The sequence below is a fragment of the Uloborus diversus genome, chromosome 2 (genome assembly GCF_026930045.1).
Source record: "Uloborus diversus isolate 005 chromosome 2, Udiv.v.3.1, whole genome shotgun sequence".
NCBI classification, from domain to species: domain Eukaryota; kingdom Metazoa; phylum Arthropoda; class Arachnida; order Araneae; family Uloboridae; genus Uloborus; species Uloborus diversus.
In genome coordinates, this window is record NC_072732.1 from 28,625,091 (window position 1) to 28,645,474 (window position 20,384).

The window sequence follows — 20,384 nt, forward strand, 5'->3', positions numbered from 1 at the left end:
AATGAAATACCGGAATGAGGTGTCATCGGGGAGATCTTTCAAAAAAAAAGTTTGTTTGAATCGAATGATTTGTTCAATTTTTTTTTTTTTTGGGGGGGGGGGGGGGAGCACATAGGTCGACCGACAGACACACATTTTCCTCATCTCAAACCCTTACTTTCGAGTTTGATATTTATTTAATTATTTTATCTTTTTTTTAAACTTATTTTTGCACTAAGCAATATTTTAACGATACCTTATCCTTAGCCCATTAAACCACCTTTTATGTCCTTATTTATTTTACTTTGACGAGAAAGTAGGCTAAAAATGAACTCAAAATATCGTCTGTAATCAAGAAACAATATTATTAAAAAAGGAAAAGATAAAACATTGTGATATGAAAGTGAAATATACTTTTTAATTTTTAATTTATCGTCTGCTAATGTTTAATTTTATAATATTTTTTAAACATGTATTGGCATCTGTTAGAGTTCTTTATGTTCTTAAGATTTTATAGATCAAGTATTGCTATTCGGTGATTCATTAATATCTTTTTTGTGAAGTAAAGTGCGTTCTAATTTTTTGTACTTAACAATGTCTATGTGTGCTGGCTCTAGTGTAATAAACGAAATCTTGAGATTAAGATCATTCAGAGCTGCAGATTGATACAATTTTTGATTTCCTTTTAGTTACAAAATTACTAAACAAAAGTAAGTAATGTAAAACGTATTAATATATTTTGCAACGAAAAATTATGTAAAACAGTAAAATTTCGGTTGAAAAACTGTTTATTAAATTTTTAGATTATAAATATTGTGTCTAATAGTGCCATCTAGGGACAAACTTTTTTGTGTAAGTGCTAACAGTCCACGGAACATAGTTCCTATTTCAATTACTAATTAAAACTTAATGAGACAGTTCCAGCGTGTGAACATTGCATTTTTTTATTGAGTTCATCATTTATAATAGATTTCAAGCAAGTTCACGTAGTCCCTAAGATTGGTAAAGGAACTTGAATGATATCTGCGCTTGGTCCATAGACTAATAGCAATGCATGGTCGGAAACGCTTTTCTGACGAGATAGTGACGACACAAAGCACGAGAAAGACAGGACATGAATAAGAGGAGAAAACATGCTTATTATTTTTAATACAGAAAAAATGCTGGTACGTTTTTGTCTGGTGTACACAGTAGATGTTAACAAACCCAAGCATCGGATGATGGTGCATGCGCACACACGCTTTTCGTTGCCGCGCTCGCTTTGACGTTCGATCTTCAATGGGCCGGAGATGTGAGGCATGCATAACCGCCCCGGGTCGTAATTTCAAAAACCTACTTTGATGACGATTGTTGGCTCCTTCATGTTCTTTTTTCTGTTTTTTGCTGTACTAAGGATAATAAACATGTTTTCTTCTCTTATTCGTGTCGACTTTTTAATGATTTGTGTCGTCACTACCGAGCCAGGAAAGAGTTTCCGACCATGCTTTGCTATGATTTCCCATAGTCTAAGTGAACTATATCTGCTCTGAAAGTCTGTAAATGCTGTACTGATACACCCTGTATAAATATCCTAAATACTTTGAAAATGGTTCGTTGTAGAAAGTTGAAATTTTGCGAGTCTAACTGCACCTCCCTTTTTGATACCATTTCTGGATATTCTGAAACGGCAGTGCTCTTTTTTTTTTGTGTCAAATCAGTATCGTTTGCGAATTATTTTTGCATCAAGACATCTTCACGGCATCACTTGATTGATTTCTAGCAGGAGATTAAGTATTTTATGACACGTAGCCTGTGTAGGAAACACGGGCTTTGTAATGTCTCTTTATTACTTTCTTATACACAATTTTTTTTTATAATCTCCAACTCTCTTGGTTTTAAAATTTCAATAAGAATTATTTTTTAGTTAAAATTATCACAAGTGTGTGTGTTTGTGTAGATATGTGTCATATTCATAATTTCATAGACATTCAAGGAAATCTTGTGTGCATATATAACACGATATGTTTTCTTGTTTTTGAAAATTGTTTCCTTTATTTTAGCTCTGAATCCTTGAAGGAACTTTATTTTTTTCACTCAACGGAAGATATTTTGTAAATTACAAATTTCAAATTTAGTAAAAAATTTAAATTGCTCATCCTTATAACCAGACTCTAATTATAAGAAAAAGTCTTTGAGGAATTTTGAATTGTGCAATTTTAGAAAACCTCTTGACATGATGAAAGAAACTTTAACATTCAGGTCATTTTCAGAATTGGCTCTAAAAATTAAAAAGCAGTTAAACAATTTAGTAAATTAGTTGACAAATATTTTTAATTTTTCTTTTAAGTCATTGATAAAAGATTGTTGGACTTTTAAAACAATGTATTGAGAAGTTTTGAGAACTTTGCTTTTATTGCTGAGCAAGCCATCATATTGAATAGCTCCACGGGCATCACACTGTTATGCCACAGCAAAGCATTATTATCAGGAGTGCCCAACTAGGGAGAGGGGGGGGGGGTGTCTTGGACAAGACTGCCCCATTGTGATTTTTAGGAGGAGTTGTTTTGAGGGGGTAATTTTCACTTTTTGAGGGGGGTTCCTTTCAATATTAAGAGTGGGTGCGCCCTTGCTCTTAGGTGGTAGAGGGATACCCCTGTTATTATTGACGCATTGAAACATGACAAATATCTCGAAATTGAAAAGGACATAAAAGTTTGAAGTTTACATGTCCCACAAGATTTCAAAAATTTACCTCGGAAATACGTTTTTCAAACCCAGTGTGGTGTGAAAAATACGATAATTAAGTGAAACTGTTTGTTCAATGGCTGAAATATGACAGTGAAGAAATGTTTAATGATATTTATTGAGAAGCAAAGATGGGAAACTTTTACAACTGAATAAATTTGTCTTAATATGTGTTACAATTGTTTCTAATAAATTCTTAGTAATAAGTATTGTAAAATCTAAGCAGTAAATGAATAATTTAAGAACTTCATGTTTATTTAATTAATTCGTAGAAGCATTTTATGTACCAGTATGATAAACAATTTACAACATTTGTCATTTTTTATTTATTTCATTAACTTTCATCCCCTACCAAATTTTATTAACCCATCAAACTTTTAGGACTTCTTTATTAAAAAAAAAAAAAAAAAAAAAACCCAGTTGATAAAAATGGCAGTCCTTAAAAATGAGGTTTAAATAAGAATCATTGCGCTGCATACAAAGCAATTTGCATTGAAAATGGCAGCTAAGAAAATCTTTAAATTACTTATTGATTCCTCATCCCTCCCTTCATTTTTATTTTTCCTCAAATTTTAAGATTATTTTTTTATGCTGAAAATTTGTTTTGAAAAGCTGGATACGTTGCTTGGGGTTCACTCTTGTATTCCTAATCCCTATTTCTAATTGTGTTATTTGAATTGAATTTTTTGTCTTCCTGCGTAGAGATTTGATAAATTTTTCTTATTGTAGATATCACAATATAGGTGCGCTTGTATTACTTCTTCATGATATTTGTGATATTTTGTTGGAGTTTACAAAATTAAATGTGTATTTCAAAACACAAGGGAATGTTCTGAAGAAAAAGCATGAAATGATGGCCAATGTTTCTTTCTTTTGTTTTACCATTACATGGTGAGTAAATTTTTGTGATAATATTGCTTTTTATATAGCTTTGAATTAAAATTGTTCTTTTCAAATGAGTTTTAATTTTTAAAATTATTTTTCAAATGCTCTTAGTATTCATTGTGACAAATTACATGTCCCTCTCTTCTGTAAAATTTAAAATTGCCTAATTTAACTATGCATGTATCCGTAATCATATTTTATGTGTCAGCATTTTGATTGTTTGATAGGCATGTAATTTCATAGCTATATATATATTTATGTATCAGTGTTTTGTAGCAGTATAGATTTAAAAAAAAAATTATGATTTCCAAGAAGTTATAATACAATTGAATGGTAGCCAGTTATTGTATAGTTTTTTTCATAATGTTTGTTTAAAATGTCGAGCTAGTGCATTAAACAACATTCTAAATTATGACAAGAAAAAAAAAAAAAAAAAAACTGAAGTATGTTGTGGAGCTTTATAATAAAGAACCACCATATAAAATTTTCTGTTTTTTAAAACTAAACTCAACACCCTGAATGTCCAATTTTAATTTAAAGGTTTTTTTTTTTTTTTTTTTGTAAAATTTTAAAATTTACCATTTTATGCACACATTGCACTTTTTTAATGAGTATTTAAACGGCAACATAGTAGTTTTCAGTGTCTTTAGTTTTGCATGATGCACATACCACAGAATTTCTCAGCAAGCTCAAATAGGCAAAGTATTAAGTCGCTGTTTTTAAGACTTATGAATTCTACTGACAGATTTTAGGTTCTCAAACAGAATGCTACCCTCATAGTGCTGCAGTATTGATTACATTCTTGAAAATCTGGTTTTTGTAGTCTGGAGTTGTAAGTATCTTGAAAAACGTTCTGACACATGAGATTCTTGAATGTGCATGGTATAATAGCATAAAGTAGTTACACTTAGCAATAGCTCTTGCAGTTTCATTTGAGTGCACAAATTAAATTCTTGTCGAATGGCTCTCCCTTTTGGTGAAGGTTTTTTCTTCTAAATAACTAGTGGAACTAGGTTGCTTATAAGCTTAGTACATTGTTGTTAAATTTTTTTTTAAATTAATTTTTATTTTTAAGAACTGAGGATATTTTGCTTCATTTTTCAAATTTTTTTGTGGGAAAATTTAATTGAACAATGACATCAACAATAATAATGTATTAAATTCTTCTTTTTTTTTTTTTCAACAATACTTTACTGTTCAGCACAAAGGTATTTATTTATCTTAATACGCTTTGCTGCAAAATTTAAAAATGACATAAGGAATAAATTGAAACTTCTAAAATTGTTGTAAATTTTGATTATATGTATTGATGACTGTAGTATTGTCTGGCATATTAACATTTTCTTGTTGCAATCATCAAACCTTTTTGTTATGTTTTTTTATTTGCTTTAGATTTTAAATTTGTTGGCATTGTTTTAAATATCTTCACTCTATGCAATATTTCAAAATAGGTTTCCATTGGCATAATTTTTAATAGTTGTAAATCAAGTGTAGCTTTTCTCATGTGTTGCCTACCCCCTTTTGCCCCCAAAAAAGTGTGTTTGGGAGCAACACTTTGAAAAAAAAAAGTGTCATATTCCCTCTATCTCTAGAGAGCAAAACTGCGTATTTTGATAAATTTTTTATGGAACTAAAATTTGAAAAGCTGTTTATAAACATATTTTGAGTGCACATTTTGAGATATTTGACCCAAAAAGAGCAGTGCTTAAATAGCTCTGCATTCATTTTGCATTAAGTTGCTGAAAGACTTACAAGATTTTGATTTTTCTTACTGCATTTATTTAATAAATGCTTTCGTTGTTTTTACGCATAAAAACTGTATACTTTATCATCTTATCATTTACACATTTTATTGCATTGCAAATAAATATTTTTAATTAGTCCATACAGCATCTTATGCTGCATATACAGTGTTTTCTTCAATGTGATAATTCAGGGTCTTGAAGAAAAATTATATCCATGGTTGCAAGATCAGCCGTCTTAAGGAAAGGTCTTGATAAAAATTAAAAATACACTAGAACCCCGATTATCCAAGACAACTAGGACCGCTAGTGCCTCTGATGTCAGAAATCTTTAGAGTCGGAATTTAGCGTCAGAAATACCGAGAGTACTCGCTACTCGGCCAAAGTGCTACTCAGTACACCTCTACACATGACCTATTAAAGATGATGTTTGGAACTTTTTGAAATATATTAATGAAAGTGAAAGTACTACTAATGTCTTCAACTGGATTTTCCTACGAAAATTGAGCCACAAATGTTTTTGCCAGATCGAAAAAAACTTTTGTAGAGAGCAAAAAAAAAAAAAAAAAAAATCGTTTGCATTTGTTGAAGTTATTATTGTTGCTTAAGATATAAATTTTATCCACTAATTGTTTTATAAATTTCACACTGCCAGTAAATTTTTTCAAAAAATTGAAATGAATGTTAGATATACTAGCTTTTGCATCATATAGTTATTTATCTAGTTCTTTGAATTTTCATAATTTCACATAAAGCACAAAGAAAATGCTAATGTTCTAAATTTTTTTAAAGCTTGAAAATCAAAAACAAATTTTGAATTTCTTCAAGTAAATAGTAGAAATACTGTTCTATATTCCTGCAAAATTTGAAAGTTGTCGAAAGTTTCCCTCATTTAAATTTTTGGGCCTATGTGAAGGGGAAAATCGCCATTTTACAAAACATCACCAAGTTCAAAACTGATTTTAAAGACAAAATGAGCTAAAATACAACTTCAAAAGTGAGGTACAGTAAAACCTGTAAAGTTGACCACCTGTCTATGTGGACCGCTTTTGTCAGGAACAGAATTAGTCCTATCTTGTATAATGAAGGAAAACCTCTGTAACTTGACCACCTCTCTATCTTGACCACTAATGTACCCCAAATTTGGTTTGGAGTATTGTAAAAAACCCTTCGTAAGTTGACCACTTGGTTTATTTTTAAAATTTTACTTAGCAAATTATTTTTTTTTATTTTTTTTTATAGCTTTCAAGAATATTTTTGATACCAGACCAGCATTTTACTAACTAAATGAAACAGCAGCATAACTAAACCTCCTTTTGAGTTTAACAACATGGGAAAACTACTAAGAACCCTTTTATTCCCCAAACTTGTTTTTCTTTATGAAAACATGTGTCAATAGAAAAGTACAAAGTATTTTTTTCCAGTTGCAATATTTTGTGGTAACAGTGGAATTGTGCTAAAGAGTAAAGTTACTTGCATTGCAGTATTTCTGGTGCAAGGGATTAAGAGATACGACATTTTCATTTTCAACTGCTTTTTTGAACTATGAGAGTCCAACTTGTTGCTCTTTGTGTTATAGTTTTACATAAAATGGCTTCTAAAAGAAAGTTAGTTGAACTTGAGATTGATAAAAAGTATGAAATATTAAAATTAATTGAAAAGGGAGAAAGCCAGAGAAAATTAGCTGACACATATGGAATTTCTAAAACTAGTGTGCCAACTTTAATAAGGAGTTATTTTGTTGAAAAATAGATCATCATGGCGTTATAAATGTATATGAGAAAAATTTGTAATTTTTGAGAAGCTATGAATTTTTAGGAACTATTAATATCAAATGAGTAACTTTTCATGAACAATAAGATTTTTTTTTGATCAATTTACTGAAATTTTAAATTTGCATGACACATTATACGTCATTCTGGGAAAATAATCTCTAAAAATATTTGAATAACATTTTAAATTATTGTTTCAAAGTAATGCTAAAGAATGAAAGTGAGTTGAACAGAAAGAGTAAGTGTCATCAATCAAAAAATGAATACATGGTGCAAGAAATGACAAAAAAAAAAAAAAAAAAAGAAAAAAAAAATCATTACCCCCTTCATAAGTTGACCACCTGTCTAAGTTGACCACCTGTCTAAGTTGACCACCAAAGTACTGCACCGCAAGTGGTCAACTTACACAGGTTTCACTGTATTTCTTTTATGACTCTTAGCATGTTATTGGATTTCAATCTCAGCAAAGCTAATACATTCCATAAAGCTTGAGATTAAAAAATATAATGCTTAATTATGAAAAAACTGAAATATTTTCAGTTTTTAACACACGGTTAAAAGTTAAGTATAATAATCTTGAAAATCTTTCCTGTATCAGATTAACTCCATAGATTACAACTATATATAACTTTTATGTTTGGGTATATTTTTATATAGGCATAAAAGGGAACTGTATACCAAATTTCATAAAAATCTGTATACCAAATTTCATGACCCATATATCAACAGTTCTTCCCCCCGACTCCATCGGCTGCTGGGATCATATAAACTCTCATAGTATGGTGTTCTAGCCGCAGAGAAGTCCCTTAACCAGTTCTGTTACCCATCATTTATCAAAATAGGCATATTTTTTGACAACAAGATTAACAAATTATCTCATGAAGGGGAATATTAGTTTTGGTTCTGGTGATTGGCAATTACAACCTTGTACCTTGTGTTTCCTGATACGGAAGGAAGTAGTATGAATTTTACAAACAGATGCACTTAATTTCATTTCCAAAATTGCTGATTCAATCGTGAATTTAAGTTTAAAGGGAGGCAAAGGTGACTTTTTTAGGTGTCATTAATATTTGGCAATTGGCTGCAATATTCTGACAATGTTATTTAATAAACAAAGAGTATTCAGGGTCATTCCATGTCAAGTGTGTGATCCAAAATTTAAGAAATTTTTTCCTCACCATTTAGTATTTCTTTGAAATTTGGCTCATCTGTTGTACCCCTCGAGGTAATCAAAAGTTCAAATTTTTAGATTTTTATCTCTTTTATTTTTTTATTTATGAGACTCTGATTTTTGGAAAAACCCTCTTTTTTTTCATGGATACTTGAACATATGGACGATAACTCAGCACCAAATATAGATAGAAAGATTTGGTAAAATGCATTTTAAAGTACATTAGTTGCTGTTTAATATGATATGCAACGTAACTAATTTCATAAAAATTTTCATTTTGAAGAAATGAAATTTAAATTTAAAATTTAAATTTCTCAAAAAATGTATAATGAATTTTTTTAATAAAATTCTCAAAAATTTGTGTTTTATCTTCGTTTGTACGAAATTTCAAGTTGGGATCTCAATAGGATCATATTTTTTTTTAGTTTTTGAATAAAATTTGACATAAGAAATAATGATATTTTTCAGATTCTGGTTAGTTAAATATGGGCTTCTCTTACTGGTGATGGTCTAGTGAGTTGAAAGTAAACATGGCTATGTTTCAAATGAGCTGGCATGAACGTGTAGATTGGTATGCCCCCCCCCCCCTCCCTCCAAAAAAAAAAAAAACACTTTAATCTTTTTTTTTTCAAAACTATTTTCAAAATGTAAAAAAATAAAATAAAACAATGAATAGTAAACTTATTAAAATCTGGTAAATGTTCTTCATTAAAGCAAGACGAAATACACATCCCCCCACCCCACTCAAACATACGATTAACACTGTACTAGTATCACCCTTCACCTGGGTATTGAATTGAGGATTATTTTTACCCCACATGTTTTTTTTTTTTTTTACACCAAATGTTTCTTTTTGGATCTCAACTTCTCAAATTTTACTTGATTAATTCATTATCTGATAAGCAAAGTTATGATTCATTTCATCCCCTGCACCTAACTTCAAGTTTGGAGGGAGGAAAGAAATAATTTGCACCAAAATCATAGCAAAATAGTAATGTTTCCCCCATGTTGTTTCAGTGTTTTTCCATTATTTTCACACAAAACTAAAAATAAATCAAAGTATCAGATCATATGTCGGTCCACATAACTCTTTCTACAACATCTAGAGTGCAGCTGTTTTTTTTCTTTTCTTTATTGCTAGTTTTCTTCTTAATTTCTGTTGTAAAGGAGAGTATTAATGCAACGAGATCTATTTATACATATATTAAAAGCAGTTATAGATTAAACAAATTTTGCTCTTTTGAGCATAACCTTTCATGTTAAGTTTCATTCCAGATTGCTCTAGATTATGTTTATTCATCAAAGTATATGCAGCATGATTTAATATTAATACTAATAAAAAAAGACTATTTTAGGTACTATTTTCCACGTTTGGCGACTATTTTTTATTTAAGAGGCTACTAAAACGACTATTGTTGGATCATAGCTCAGTGGCATCCCTGAATGTATTGTATTAAAAACATGAACTAAAAAAAGAAATAGTAGCACAAGTTTTAAAATATAAATGCATATATTTAAACATCAATTTATTGTTTTTAATCTATGATTTAAGAAATTGTTTTTGTTAAAACATCATGTAAACTTATTGCAAAAACCAGTAAAAAAAATAAGCTTTTTTTCTTGCACCTGAATATTGCACATTTAATAACATTCCTTTGAGTTATAAATGGAACTGAAATTAGTTGTCCTGGTAGTGTTCTGAATTTCCTTTCATAACTCTACTAACTGTTACATAAGGAAGTTTTCATGTAATGAAGTTATTGGCAATTCTTTTAAGTAAAATATTTTTTTAATGAACATTTTGGAGAAAAATATTATTAAATACTCATATTAATATTTATATTCATGCATTACAAATATTGTAGTAAATACAAATTGATTAGATTACACCCCTTTAGCTTTAGCATACTTTTGGACAGTTTTGGATGGTAAAAACCACCTGTCCTGTCTTAAACCAGTTTCTGACAGTCCAAAACCCAACCCTGCAAATAACATTTTCTCATCCATGCTTATATTTATCTGATCACAGCCAAAGCTAATGCATCTACAAAATATTTATGCAACCAAAATAGCACAGGTTTGGCTCCATGACAATCATCTGAAGTTTACCAAACTGGCCATCTTTGTCACCGGATCTAAATCCTTATGACTATTACATTTTCTTGTGATATTTTGTTGTCTAAAGTGAATGTTAATCAGCACAAAAGTTTGAGCTTTCTCAAAACTTCTATAAAGATGACAGCAATTCAAATAAAGTTATTTTAATGTAAACTTTCATTTATAATGTTCCTTATATTGGTGTATTTTTCATTTTCTATTTTTAATTTGTAGAATAAAATAAATTGACATTTTGTATTTCAAAACGACTCTGAGTGAAATAACTCATGAATTTTTTAGTTGTTTCAGTACCACTGGAATATTTCTCTCAGAAAAAAAAGGAAAACTGATAAAGGAGTTGAATGTAAAATCTTGGATTTCCAATTTGGTTTCTTAATTTTGTTAAATATATACTTTTTACAGGTTTGTGACTCGTCTTTATTGGTACCCATTGCGTGTGCTGTTTGCTGCAACGTCTGATGTACAAAGAATGAATCTTGTCCTCCCATGTGCTTTGCTTATGAATACTTTATTATGGATTCTACAGATTTTGAACATTTATTGGTTTTTGGTATGATTTCTGTTGTTTGGTTATTAAAAATTCTTAGAAACTCTATTTCTTATTTATCCACTTTTAAGAAATCAAATAAATGTCGAAAAAAGTATTAATACATTTGAAATTCATTTTATATGAATTTAATATGCGATTTGTGAGAAGTTGCCTCCCATACTATTTTGATTGCTTCAAAATTTGGATTTATTTTGAAGATTGGAGTAATTTTCAAAAACTTTTCTAAAAGATATGTTGTAGGGATGCGTTGATTATTCCGCCGCTTGGCCGATTATTTATAATTGGCCACATTTTGCAGATTAATCGGCGGAAAAGATATTTTTCAAAATAAATTTTTTAAAGTATATCTTGAACAAGAAACTATGATGTATACATTAATTAACATTAAATAACTATGAAATATTTTAGAATGACCCTCACAGCTGATATTTACATGAGACTGACACTACTATGAATAATTAAATTCTAGGATTTTAAAATTAGAATGGTGAAAACATAAGAACCCCCCTCTAACCACATATTTGCACTAAGAAAAGTATTTAAAATATATTTAAGAACATTTTCAATCTCACTTATACAAATGTTGTGTGTGTTTCTATTTGTTCTTAATGTAATAGTTTTTGCATTGCATAGAATTCAGTTTTTTTGCTTTCAAACTAGCACTTTCATGCCTGAGTAAAATGTACTGAATATTATCATAGATCTTAAGATGTAAAGATTTTTGGCATTTATTTTTTTCTTTCTTGAAAATGCTTAGTTTGTAACTAGTGATTGCAATACCGGTATACCGAATGCCGATATTTCGAGCAATTTTGCAATTTTGTAATACTGGTATTTGCTGAGGTAAAATACCAGTATTTTCGGTATTAGCTAAAAATAATATATAGTTTCAATTAAAGGATTTTCAATGTAACTTTGTACATTTTTTTTCCACGATACAGAACCAAAATAATTCTATTAATGTAAAAATTTGGCTTCAAAAGCACAAACTAATAGAATATCATTAAACAAAAGTAGCTGAAAGATTGCAAAATCATATTGTCATTACTAGATGGTGAGATGAATCGCATTTTCATGCTTTTTTGTGCACCATGTTTCTATTTTTTCCATTTCTCTTATCACTCACTTTCCTATTTGTGAAAGTTAATTTCGAGTGCAATTTTGAATGCATTTGTTCTATAAACAATTTATGCCAACCATCAATTATAGTAATACTTTATGATTTCATTTTTAATTATTTGTCTCAACAAATGGTAATTTGTTTTTAGCAGTATTGGTTTGTTGTCCTATCTCACTATTTGGCTTTATGCTTGGCAAGATAATATTTGGAAATTATATAGTACGCTCCGGGAAAACCTGGAATTGTCAGGCAAAATGACATAGTTAAAAATGTCAGGGAAAAGTTGGGGAATTTTCTGAATCTGCCCCCCCCCCAAAAAAAAAAAAAAAAAATTCTGACTTTTTCCCAGAGAATTTTGTTTAATGAGATCCAATCTTCATTTTTATCGATGTTTCCTGAAAACAAAAATGTAAAAATTTTAATGCAAAATGACGCTGGCAATAAAACAAAAGTGGCGACCCAAAAAAACTTCCGCAGTCCCCATTTTTGCCCCTCAATAGTTCCCAAGAAAAAACTTCCTGGAATGAACAGGAATAATGCACGAACTCAACAGGGGAGAAGACAATTGACTGCTTCGGAAGCACAAAATTGAAGATGGGAGGGTCGATCGGGGAAAATCTTTTTTTCATCTATGAATATTTTTAGCTACGTGTGAAACGGAGTCGCCATTTTTGGTCTTTTTCTAATTGAATTAGACGCTTATGTACTAAAAACTGATTATTTTGTCTCAATTGTAGTTCTTTTTTTTTGAGATTATTAATTATTTATGACTAATTTTATGCTACGAATTCAAAAATCTACTTATTATCTTAAATTTTTCACTTCTCGCCATATTTAGTCATTTGCATGATGGAAGTAGACGTAAATTTCCAAAAACAGAATTGGATGTTTATCTCAATGTAAACCATTGCAAGTAACATGGAATTTTTGTAAGCACCCTTTAATGTGCAAAAAAAAAAAAAAAAAAAAAAACTGGTTAGTATTGGCATTGGCCTATGATCGGCAGATGTTGATTTTTATTATTATGCATTATATGGTATGCCGATCGATGCAACAAGTTAATCATATTTATACTGAAAAATCGCTTTGTATTTTGCTCAATATGTTTTGTTTTATGTACTCATAAAAAAAAAATAAAAAGAAGTATTGTTAAACAAAAGCGGATGTTAAAAGATTGCTGCTCCATTACAGCAAAAGGCTAATATTATGAATGAAACATGACATCGAAGAAATGCTAAAATAAGTTGGAAGTACTTTGTTTTCAACAAGTAGTAAACAAATTAAAATTATTTTGAACAAAATGCTTAAACAACTTAAAATTTTAACAAAGAAATAGAAGAAAAAAAAATCCAAGATTTTTTTTTTAAATATAAGGGAAAAGTTTCAGTCCTTCCTCGTTGCTATTTTAAACAATTTTAACTATTTTGAACATTTTGCTATTTAAACTTAATGAAGCGGACCTGGAATTTTCTAAAAAAACAACCTGGAAAACCTGAACAAGTCGGGGAATTCGTTTTAGCCACAAGGTGTATGAACCCTGTAATAAAGCATAATCGAAACATACACTGGTGTGCAAAAATTAAGGACGAGACGGTTTTTTCAATGTAACTTTGTACAAAAGCTTTCCAAATCAACACATTTAATACCGTAAGATCCCCAATATGTAAGGACATGTGTAATGTAAGCAACACTTACTAAAAGAGAAATCAGAGGGATAAAAAGAAGCTTTATTCAAAAAGTAGCATAGCGCGCAATGCGACTGAAGGCCGAAACATCCCTGTGATGGGTGTCCAGCAAGAAACATCCGGTCTTTAGTAGGGGATATGATCTCCCCCGACGGCTAGGCAGGTTTCACAGCGTCTGCCCATGCTGAGAATGAGGGTGTCAATGAGTTGTTGAGGCATTGCTGCCCATTCGTCTTGCAGCGCCAATCGAAGCTCCCGAATCGTTACTGGTGGTAAGGTACGAGCTGCCAAGCGTCTGCCTAGAAAATCCCATACGTACTCGATGGGATTGAGATCCGGAGATCGTGCCGGCCAATCCATACGTTCAATATCCTCACTCTCCAAGAGCTGTTCGGCAGCTACTGTGTGATGACATGGTGCATTGTTGTCCATGAAAAGGAACTGCGGACCCATAGCGCCTCTAAAAAGACGCACATATGGAAGAAGAATCTCGTTACAATAACGGGTCCCGTTGACTGAACCTGCGTCAAAGATGTGAAGGTCTGTACGACTACCAAGCATGATGCCTCCCCAAACGAGAACACCGCGACCTCCATACCTGTCCTTTTCAATAATGTTCGAGGGATGATTGCGGCTTCCCCGCTCTCTCCAGATGAGTATACGATGAGAATCGCTACTCAGACTGAATCTGCTCTCATCTGTAAAGAGTACTCGTCCCCATTCATTGTCTCTCCAATTCCGGTGTTCTCGGCATCACAGAGAACGCCTTCTCCGATGGGCAGGCGTTAGAGGTACACACTGTATAGGGCGTCGTGCAAACAGACCACCAACGTGCAGTCTTCTGGTCACGGTAAAACGCGATATTGGTCCTCCAGTCGCCTGTGTCGTGTGCCTAGCGATTTCTCCCGCCTGTTTCTTCTGGCCTGTAAGACAATGTACCGGTCATCTGCGGGTGTGGTTCCTCGTGGACGACCACTACTGAACCCCCGGATAGCTGTTTCTGTAGTTTGAAATTGTCTCCAAAGTCGTGAAACGAAGCTGTGAGCAATTCCGAACTCTGCAGCCACACTTGTCACACTGCGGCCTTCCTCCAACTTCCCAATGATTCGACCCCGGGTAAAAGCATCCAGATGTCGTCTAACAGATTGATTATTCGCCATTTCTCGCTGAGGCAGCAACTCGGTGTGATTTTAACTGCTATACGGCATGCAATCTCTTTGCCAGAAATACTGATCTTGCACCGACAACATGCTTTATACCACTCAGACACTCCCCCATTACGTCTGCCTGCATGTCTGCGCATGTGCTACTGTACATCACCTTACTTAATCTCCTGATTGGTCTTTCTGTCCGCTCTGCCTCTTCGTTCAGCTGATATGCTAATTTTTCGACTTCGTCCTTAATTTTTGCACACCAGTGTATATTCAGATAGTTACAAAAATATAATTGTAAAGAATTTTGAAAAGAAAACGAATAAGTGAAACCATCAACATCAAATTTCGTCAAATTAATCGTAAATTTCAAACCAAAGGGCTAATAAAAAGCAAACACTAATCACTCCTGTTCAAGAGAAAATGATGGTTAATATTGGACAAGTATCGTCTCTCGAAGAGAAATTACAACTAGCTATAAATTAAAAAAATATATAATAAAATAATAATAATACCGTATTTTCGGGAATAAGCGCCGCGGCGCATACAAGAAAAAAAGTAAAAAAATTGCCGGTGCGGCGCATATAACGGGTGCGGCGGATACAGTGTTTTTTTTTTTCAAGTTTAAAAAAGTTGAAAATGCTGCTAACAGATGACACCACATCGTTTGCTTTCATTTTGCGAAATCCTTCTCCCTTAGGCGACAAGTAAAGCAAAGAGGAGGGAGGGAGGGTGAGTCAGCGATTGCACGTGTTTCACTGATTAGAGAAATGCTAATTCATGTGTGCGAGCAAGCCTTATCGCGTCGGAGCGAAGGGACAGGAAATCCTTCGACCTTGGGCGACAAGTAAAGCAAAGAGGGAGGAGGGAAGATGAGTCAGCGATTGCAAGTGTATCACTGAGGAGAGAAACGCCGATACACGTGGAAAAACAAGCCTTATCGCGTCGGAGGGATGGGGTTAGGGAGAGGAGGCAGAAAAGTACTAGTAAGAGAGAGGGATGGATGTCCAGTGTGTAAAGGGAACTTACCACCTCTCTCACAAAAATGGGTTGCTTGGTCAAGCAACCTAATGGGAAACTTGTCTCCTAGCTCTAATTTTATTATTCACTCACATCGTCTTGTTGTATCTTTTGCTGTCGTTCGTGCGCGTCGCGCACGCGCGCACGTTCTTGGCTTATCTTTTTTTACAAAATTTTTTTAGAGTTGCTTTTGAAATGGCTTCTAAGCAATTGAAAAGTTATACTGCAGCCTTTAAGTTTAAGGTAATAAAGGCAGAAGCAATTGGAAATCGCTTTGCTGTCAGAGAGTTTGGCATTGACGAGAGATGCGTTTGCCGTTGGAAATCGAATAAATTAACCATCGAAAGTGATGGCCAATCGAGGGATGCCGAAGGCAAAAAGTGCAAAATGGGAATTTTTAAAAATATTTCATTATCGTTAATTAAAAATACTAATGAGAAATAAAAAAATATTTTTTATTTACATTTAATCCAGCTTTCTTTACTACTGATTGTGCTTTTAAGTTGTTTAATGCTGGGTGCGGCACACCGGGTGCGGCGCGTACAGTAAAAAATTTTTTTCTTTGAGAATATATTACGATGCGGCGCTTACACCGGGTGCGGCGCTTATTCCCGAAAATACGGTACATACAATACAAAAGAACATACACACACAAAAGGAAGAATTTGAAGATGAAGGACTTCCAGACAATTAGAGGAGGTTTATCGCGAATTGTTAACAGTACCATCGACCTGCCTGAATTCAGAAAGAGTATTTTTAACAGTAGGAAAGTTGAGCACTGAAATGGGTTCCGGGCTCTCAGCGATAATTCAATAGATGCATTATGTTTTTTACTATTATTGATATTTTATTATGACATTTGTTCCTTCATTTTATACTTTTTCACAATATGTTTTCATAAATAATGCAATTTTTATGCAAAATTATGAAATGTGGCAACAAAACAATGTTTTCAAGCATTTTTTTTGAGAAATTTCAAATATTGGTATCAATATCGGTATTTCGATATCACGTTTTAAAAATACCGAATACCGGTATTGAAATTTTGGTCCGGTATTGCAATCCCTATTTGTAACCTTTTTACATTTTAATGTACTTAAACATCACTGCAACAATATTCAATACAACAGTAAATCACTCTATATTTTAAATTTCCGAAGAATTTGTATACAATGTAATGTAAAGCATCCATCAATTTGATGCTATTGTACATGGTTTTCAAACTTTCAAATGATATTTTTCTGAAAAAGTATTGCTGTTTTCAATCTTGTTCTCAAAGATAATTAAGTTTCATACGTCAGTTAAGAGAAGGAATTTTTCTTCCCCACCTTTTGCCATCAAGCTCTGTATAACAAGTCCATTAAGAATGTTGAATTTCACATTCCTTTCTGTAATTAGTGGAGAACATTTTATTAGCTATTTTTTAGTATCCCCCTGTTATGGTTTCATTGTTTCATCTTTAAAAAAATTATATTTTATCCCATACATTTCAAGTTAGCCATCAATTATTATCTTTTAAACCAGTGGTGCCCAACATATTTTTGATCATATTAAGATAATTTTAACATGTAAAATTAAAAGAAAAAAAAAATTAAAATTTTTCTATATGACTTGAGAAAACACAAAAAATGGAAGAACATTTTGAACCAAGAATTGTTATCATTACTTGATGCATAGTGCGTTAATGCAAAGTTAGCATCTTTTTTTCGGGAAACTATTCTTAGAATATTTATTTGGAAATTTAACATTTTAACAAATCACAGTTGTCTATTTGTAGCATTGAACAAAACAGGATACATGAGTCATCTTTGCGAGCCGCCTCAAGCCCATAACCATAGACATTACTAAGTTGAAGTAAAAGTACTCTTGATATAAGGCTCTGGAGTCTGGATAGCTATAATTGAAAAGAGGTCCTTAAATGCAATCAAGATTTATTGTATATCAATGCTTATTTCAGGGTTCGTACGGGTCATGGAAGAAAAATAAACAATTTTTAGACCAAGCAAAGTAATGGAAAATTAATATTTTCATTAAAAATCATGGAAATTTATTTATTTTATGGTCTTGGGCAGTAAAAAAGTAAACGTAGCTAAAAGGGTGCTAGAAATATTGAGGGATTTAGTAATATTGCATATAAATTGAACAATCTCAAAAAGAAATCCAAGTTTTGGAATCCAATTTCATCTGCTTTTGTAACAGTAGCTCGCCGTTTTTCGTGATGTAATGTTACTATTGGGCGTCACTTTATTTTGAATTTACCATTATATTCAGCACTTCTTATCTTTTGTATTCTGTAGTAGTGGACTTGCACATTCTTGATTTTTGCCACGACCCCTCAAAAAGTTTAATTTAATTGCATCCGAGTTAGTTTCAACTACCTGTAAAAAATTCATTATTAAATTTACCAGAGTTTATCTTAATATGTTGAACGCTTTTGAAAATGAAGACTTTAGTCAGGCAATAGAACATAGAAATAGGGAATTCTATACTCTAAAATAGTGGTGTCCAACACAAGCTCGAAAAACTGATCCTTGTGGCCAGCTGAAATATCTGGTTTAGAAAAATGAATTTACTGAATAATGTGGCTTTACTTGAATGAACTCATATACTGTCAAGTTACATGGGTGATTAGATGCACTATTGACACCAAAGGACAATGTTTTTCTGAAGTAAATTTATTGTTGGAAACTCAGTAATGGCTCATTCAATTTTTGTCCCATCCATTACTATTCGGCCCTATTTATTAGAGACGTACCGAGTACTCGGTAACTACTCGGTACTCGGCCAAATTTTGATCCAATACTCGGCCAATACTGAGTAGTTGCAAAAAATTGAATATTGTCCAAGACAGATATTAAAATTTATAAAAAGTGCATGCATATATAATATTCTGCAATCATTTATAGAAGTCAAATTTAAATTTTGAGAATAATGAAGTTTGTAATGCTTCAATGGAATAAATCTCTATTTTAATGTCCCCAAAGTAAATAAAACTTATTTATTAAAAATTGTGCAAAAAAAGTAAGTATAGAAAATATGGAATTTTTATATTAAAAATGGATTTTTGCTACAAACAAAAATTAGTTATAAGAATTATAAAAATACCTTTGCTTAAAAAATAAAAGGAAATAAAACAACGTTAAAAGCACATTACAGACATGTGTTATAGCATTACAAGGAATTCCTTTTTCAATGCACAAAGTGTGAGCTCGTGGCTTTAAAGGCATCCGACAAAAGTCGGATTCTTTTGTCAAATGTCTTTAGCTCACATTTTATGCACTGAAAAAGACGTTCCTTATATCGCAGAAACACGTGTCTGCAGTGTTCCTGCACATTTGTTTTATTTGCTTTTAAAAATTATTTATGTTTGGCAGACTATAACTATAATTGGTATAATTTGTTTTAATTCCAACTTGATTCATACCTTTTATTTATGTATTTTTAATTTTAAATACAATTTTTTTGTAAAATTTTTGACATAAACAAAATTTTTTAAATAATGCGTAATTAAATTTCAGCAGGAATTTAGTTTTAAAAACTATTATATATACAAGGAGGTCTATACAACTATTCCAATAAGTTCAAAATTCATCACGTGTGTCGGTGGTCCTTCTTAAAACGTAATTAGTACTTGGTAACTCGGCCGAGTAGTGAAAGGCCGAGTACTCGGTACTCGGCTCCTCGGCCAAAGTGCTACTCGGTACGTCTCTACTATTTATTAAACATTTATTAGACATTTAAACATCAGTGTATTGCATTTACTATATTTTTATTTTGCTTGAATTTATATGATAAAGACAAATAAGAATAATTTACTAGTTTCTGCAGTGTGCACTTATATTTTTTCAGTCACAAGTAATTGCTTCATTGAGATAGTGGCACTCACGTAACAATTTTTCTAATGCCCGTTTCCGGAAAAAATTGTCAAGTTTTACATTAAATAGTACTATTCTCTTCGTGTAACAAGGTCATGAAAAATTTTATGAAGTCCTGAAAAAGTCATGGAAATTTTTTATCCAAATTGAGTATGAACCCTGTTGTTTCTACAAATATATTTTTTCTGACTGGCATGATAAAAATGTTAGGCATTACAATCGTTTCTTATTTGCAGTATAGTAAAAACCTGAAATTAATATACGAGGCGTGTTTTTAAAGTAAGTTCCGTTTTTATATAAAAAAAGAACGAGTACAGATAGAGCTAAGTAATTTAGTGCACAAAAATCTACCACCCTTACGCTATTTTTCGACATTGCTCCCGTGATTTTCCAAGCATTTGTCATAGCGTGGTACATGTTTTTGTATACCTATTCCTACAAAGTTACCGCCCGTTTAGTCAACTATGAGGACTCTTACAGGGCTTTGGCTGGGGCGTTTTTGAACATCCTCTGGTCTGCCCTCACCTCGCTCGCAGCATCTTTCATTTGTTTCGGCATCTAAAGTCTTTCCAAGGTGGTCTGTGGCACCAGT

At 32.0% G+C, this 20,384-nt stretch overlaps 1 protein-coding gene across 1 annotated transcript in view; it reads left to right on the forward strand.

Annotated features, from left to right (window-relative positions):
- Positions 1–20,384, forward strand: part of LOC129216941 (ceramide synthase 1-like) — a 56,519-nt gene that overhangs the window by 20,941 nt on the left and 15,194 nt on the right. Inside the window, exons 4-5 of the mRNA XM_054851161.1 lie at positions 3,433–3,594; positions 10,794–10,941. Of these exons, the coding sequence (XP_054707136.1) occupies positions 3,433–3,594; positions 10,794–10,941 (310 nt within the window). The remainder of the gene's footprint in view (positions 1–3,432; positions 3,595–10,793; positions 10,942–20,384) is intronic.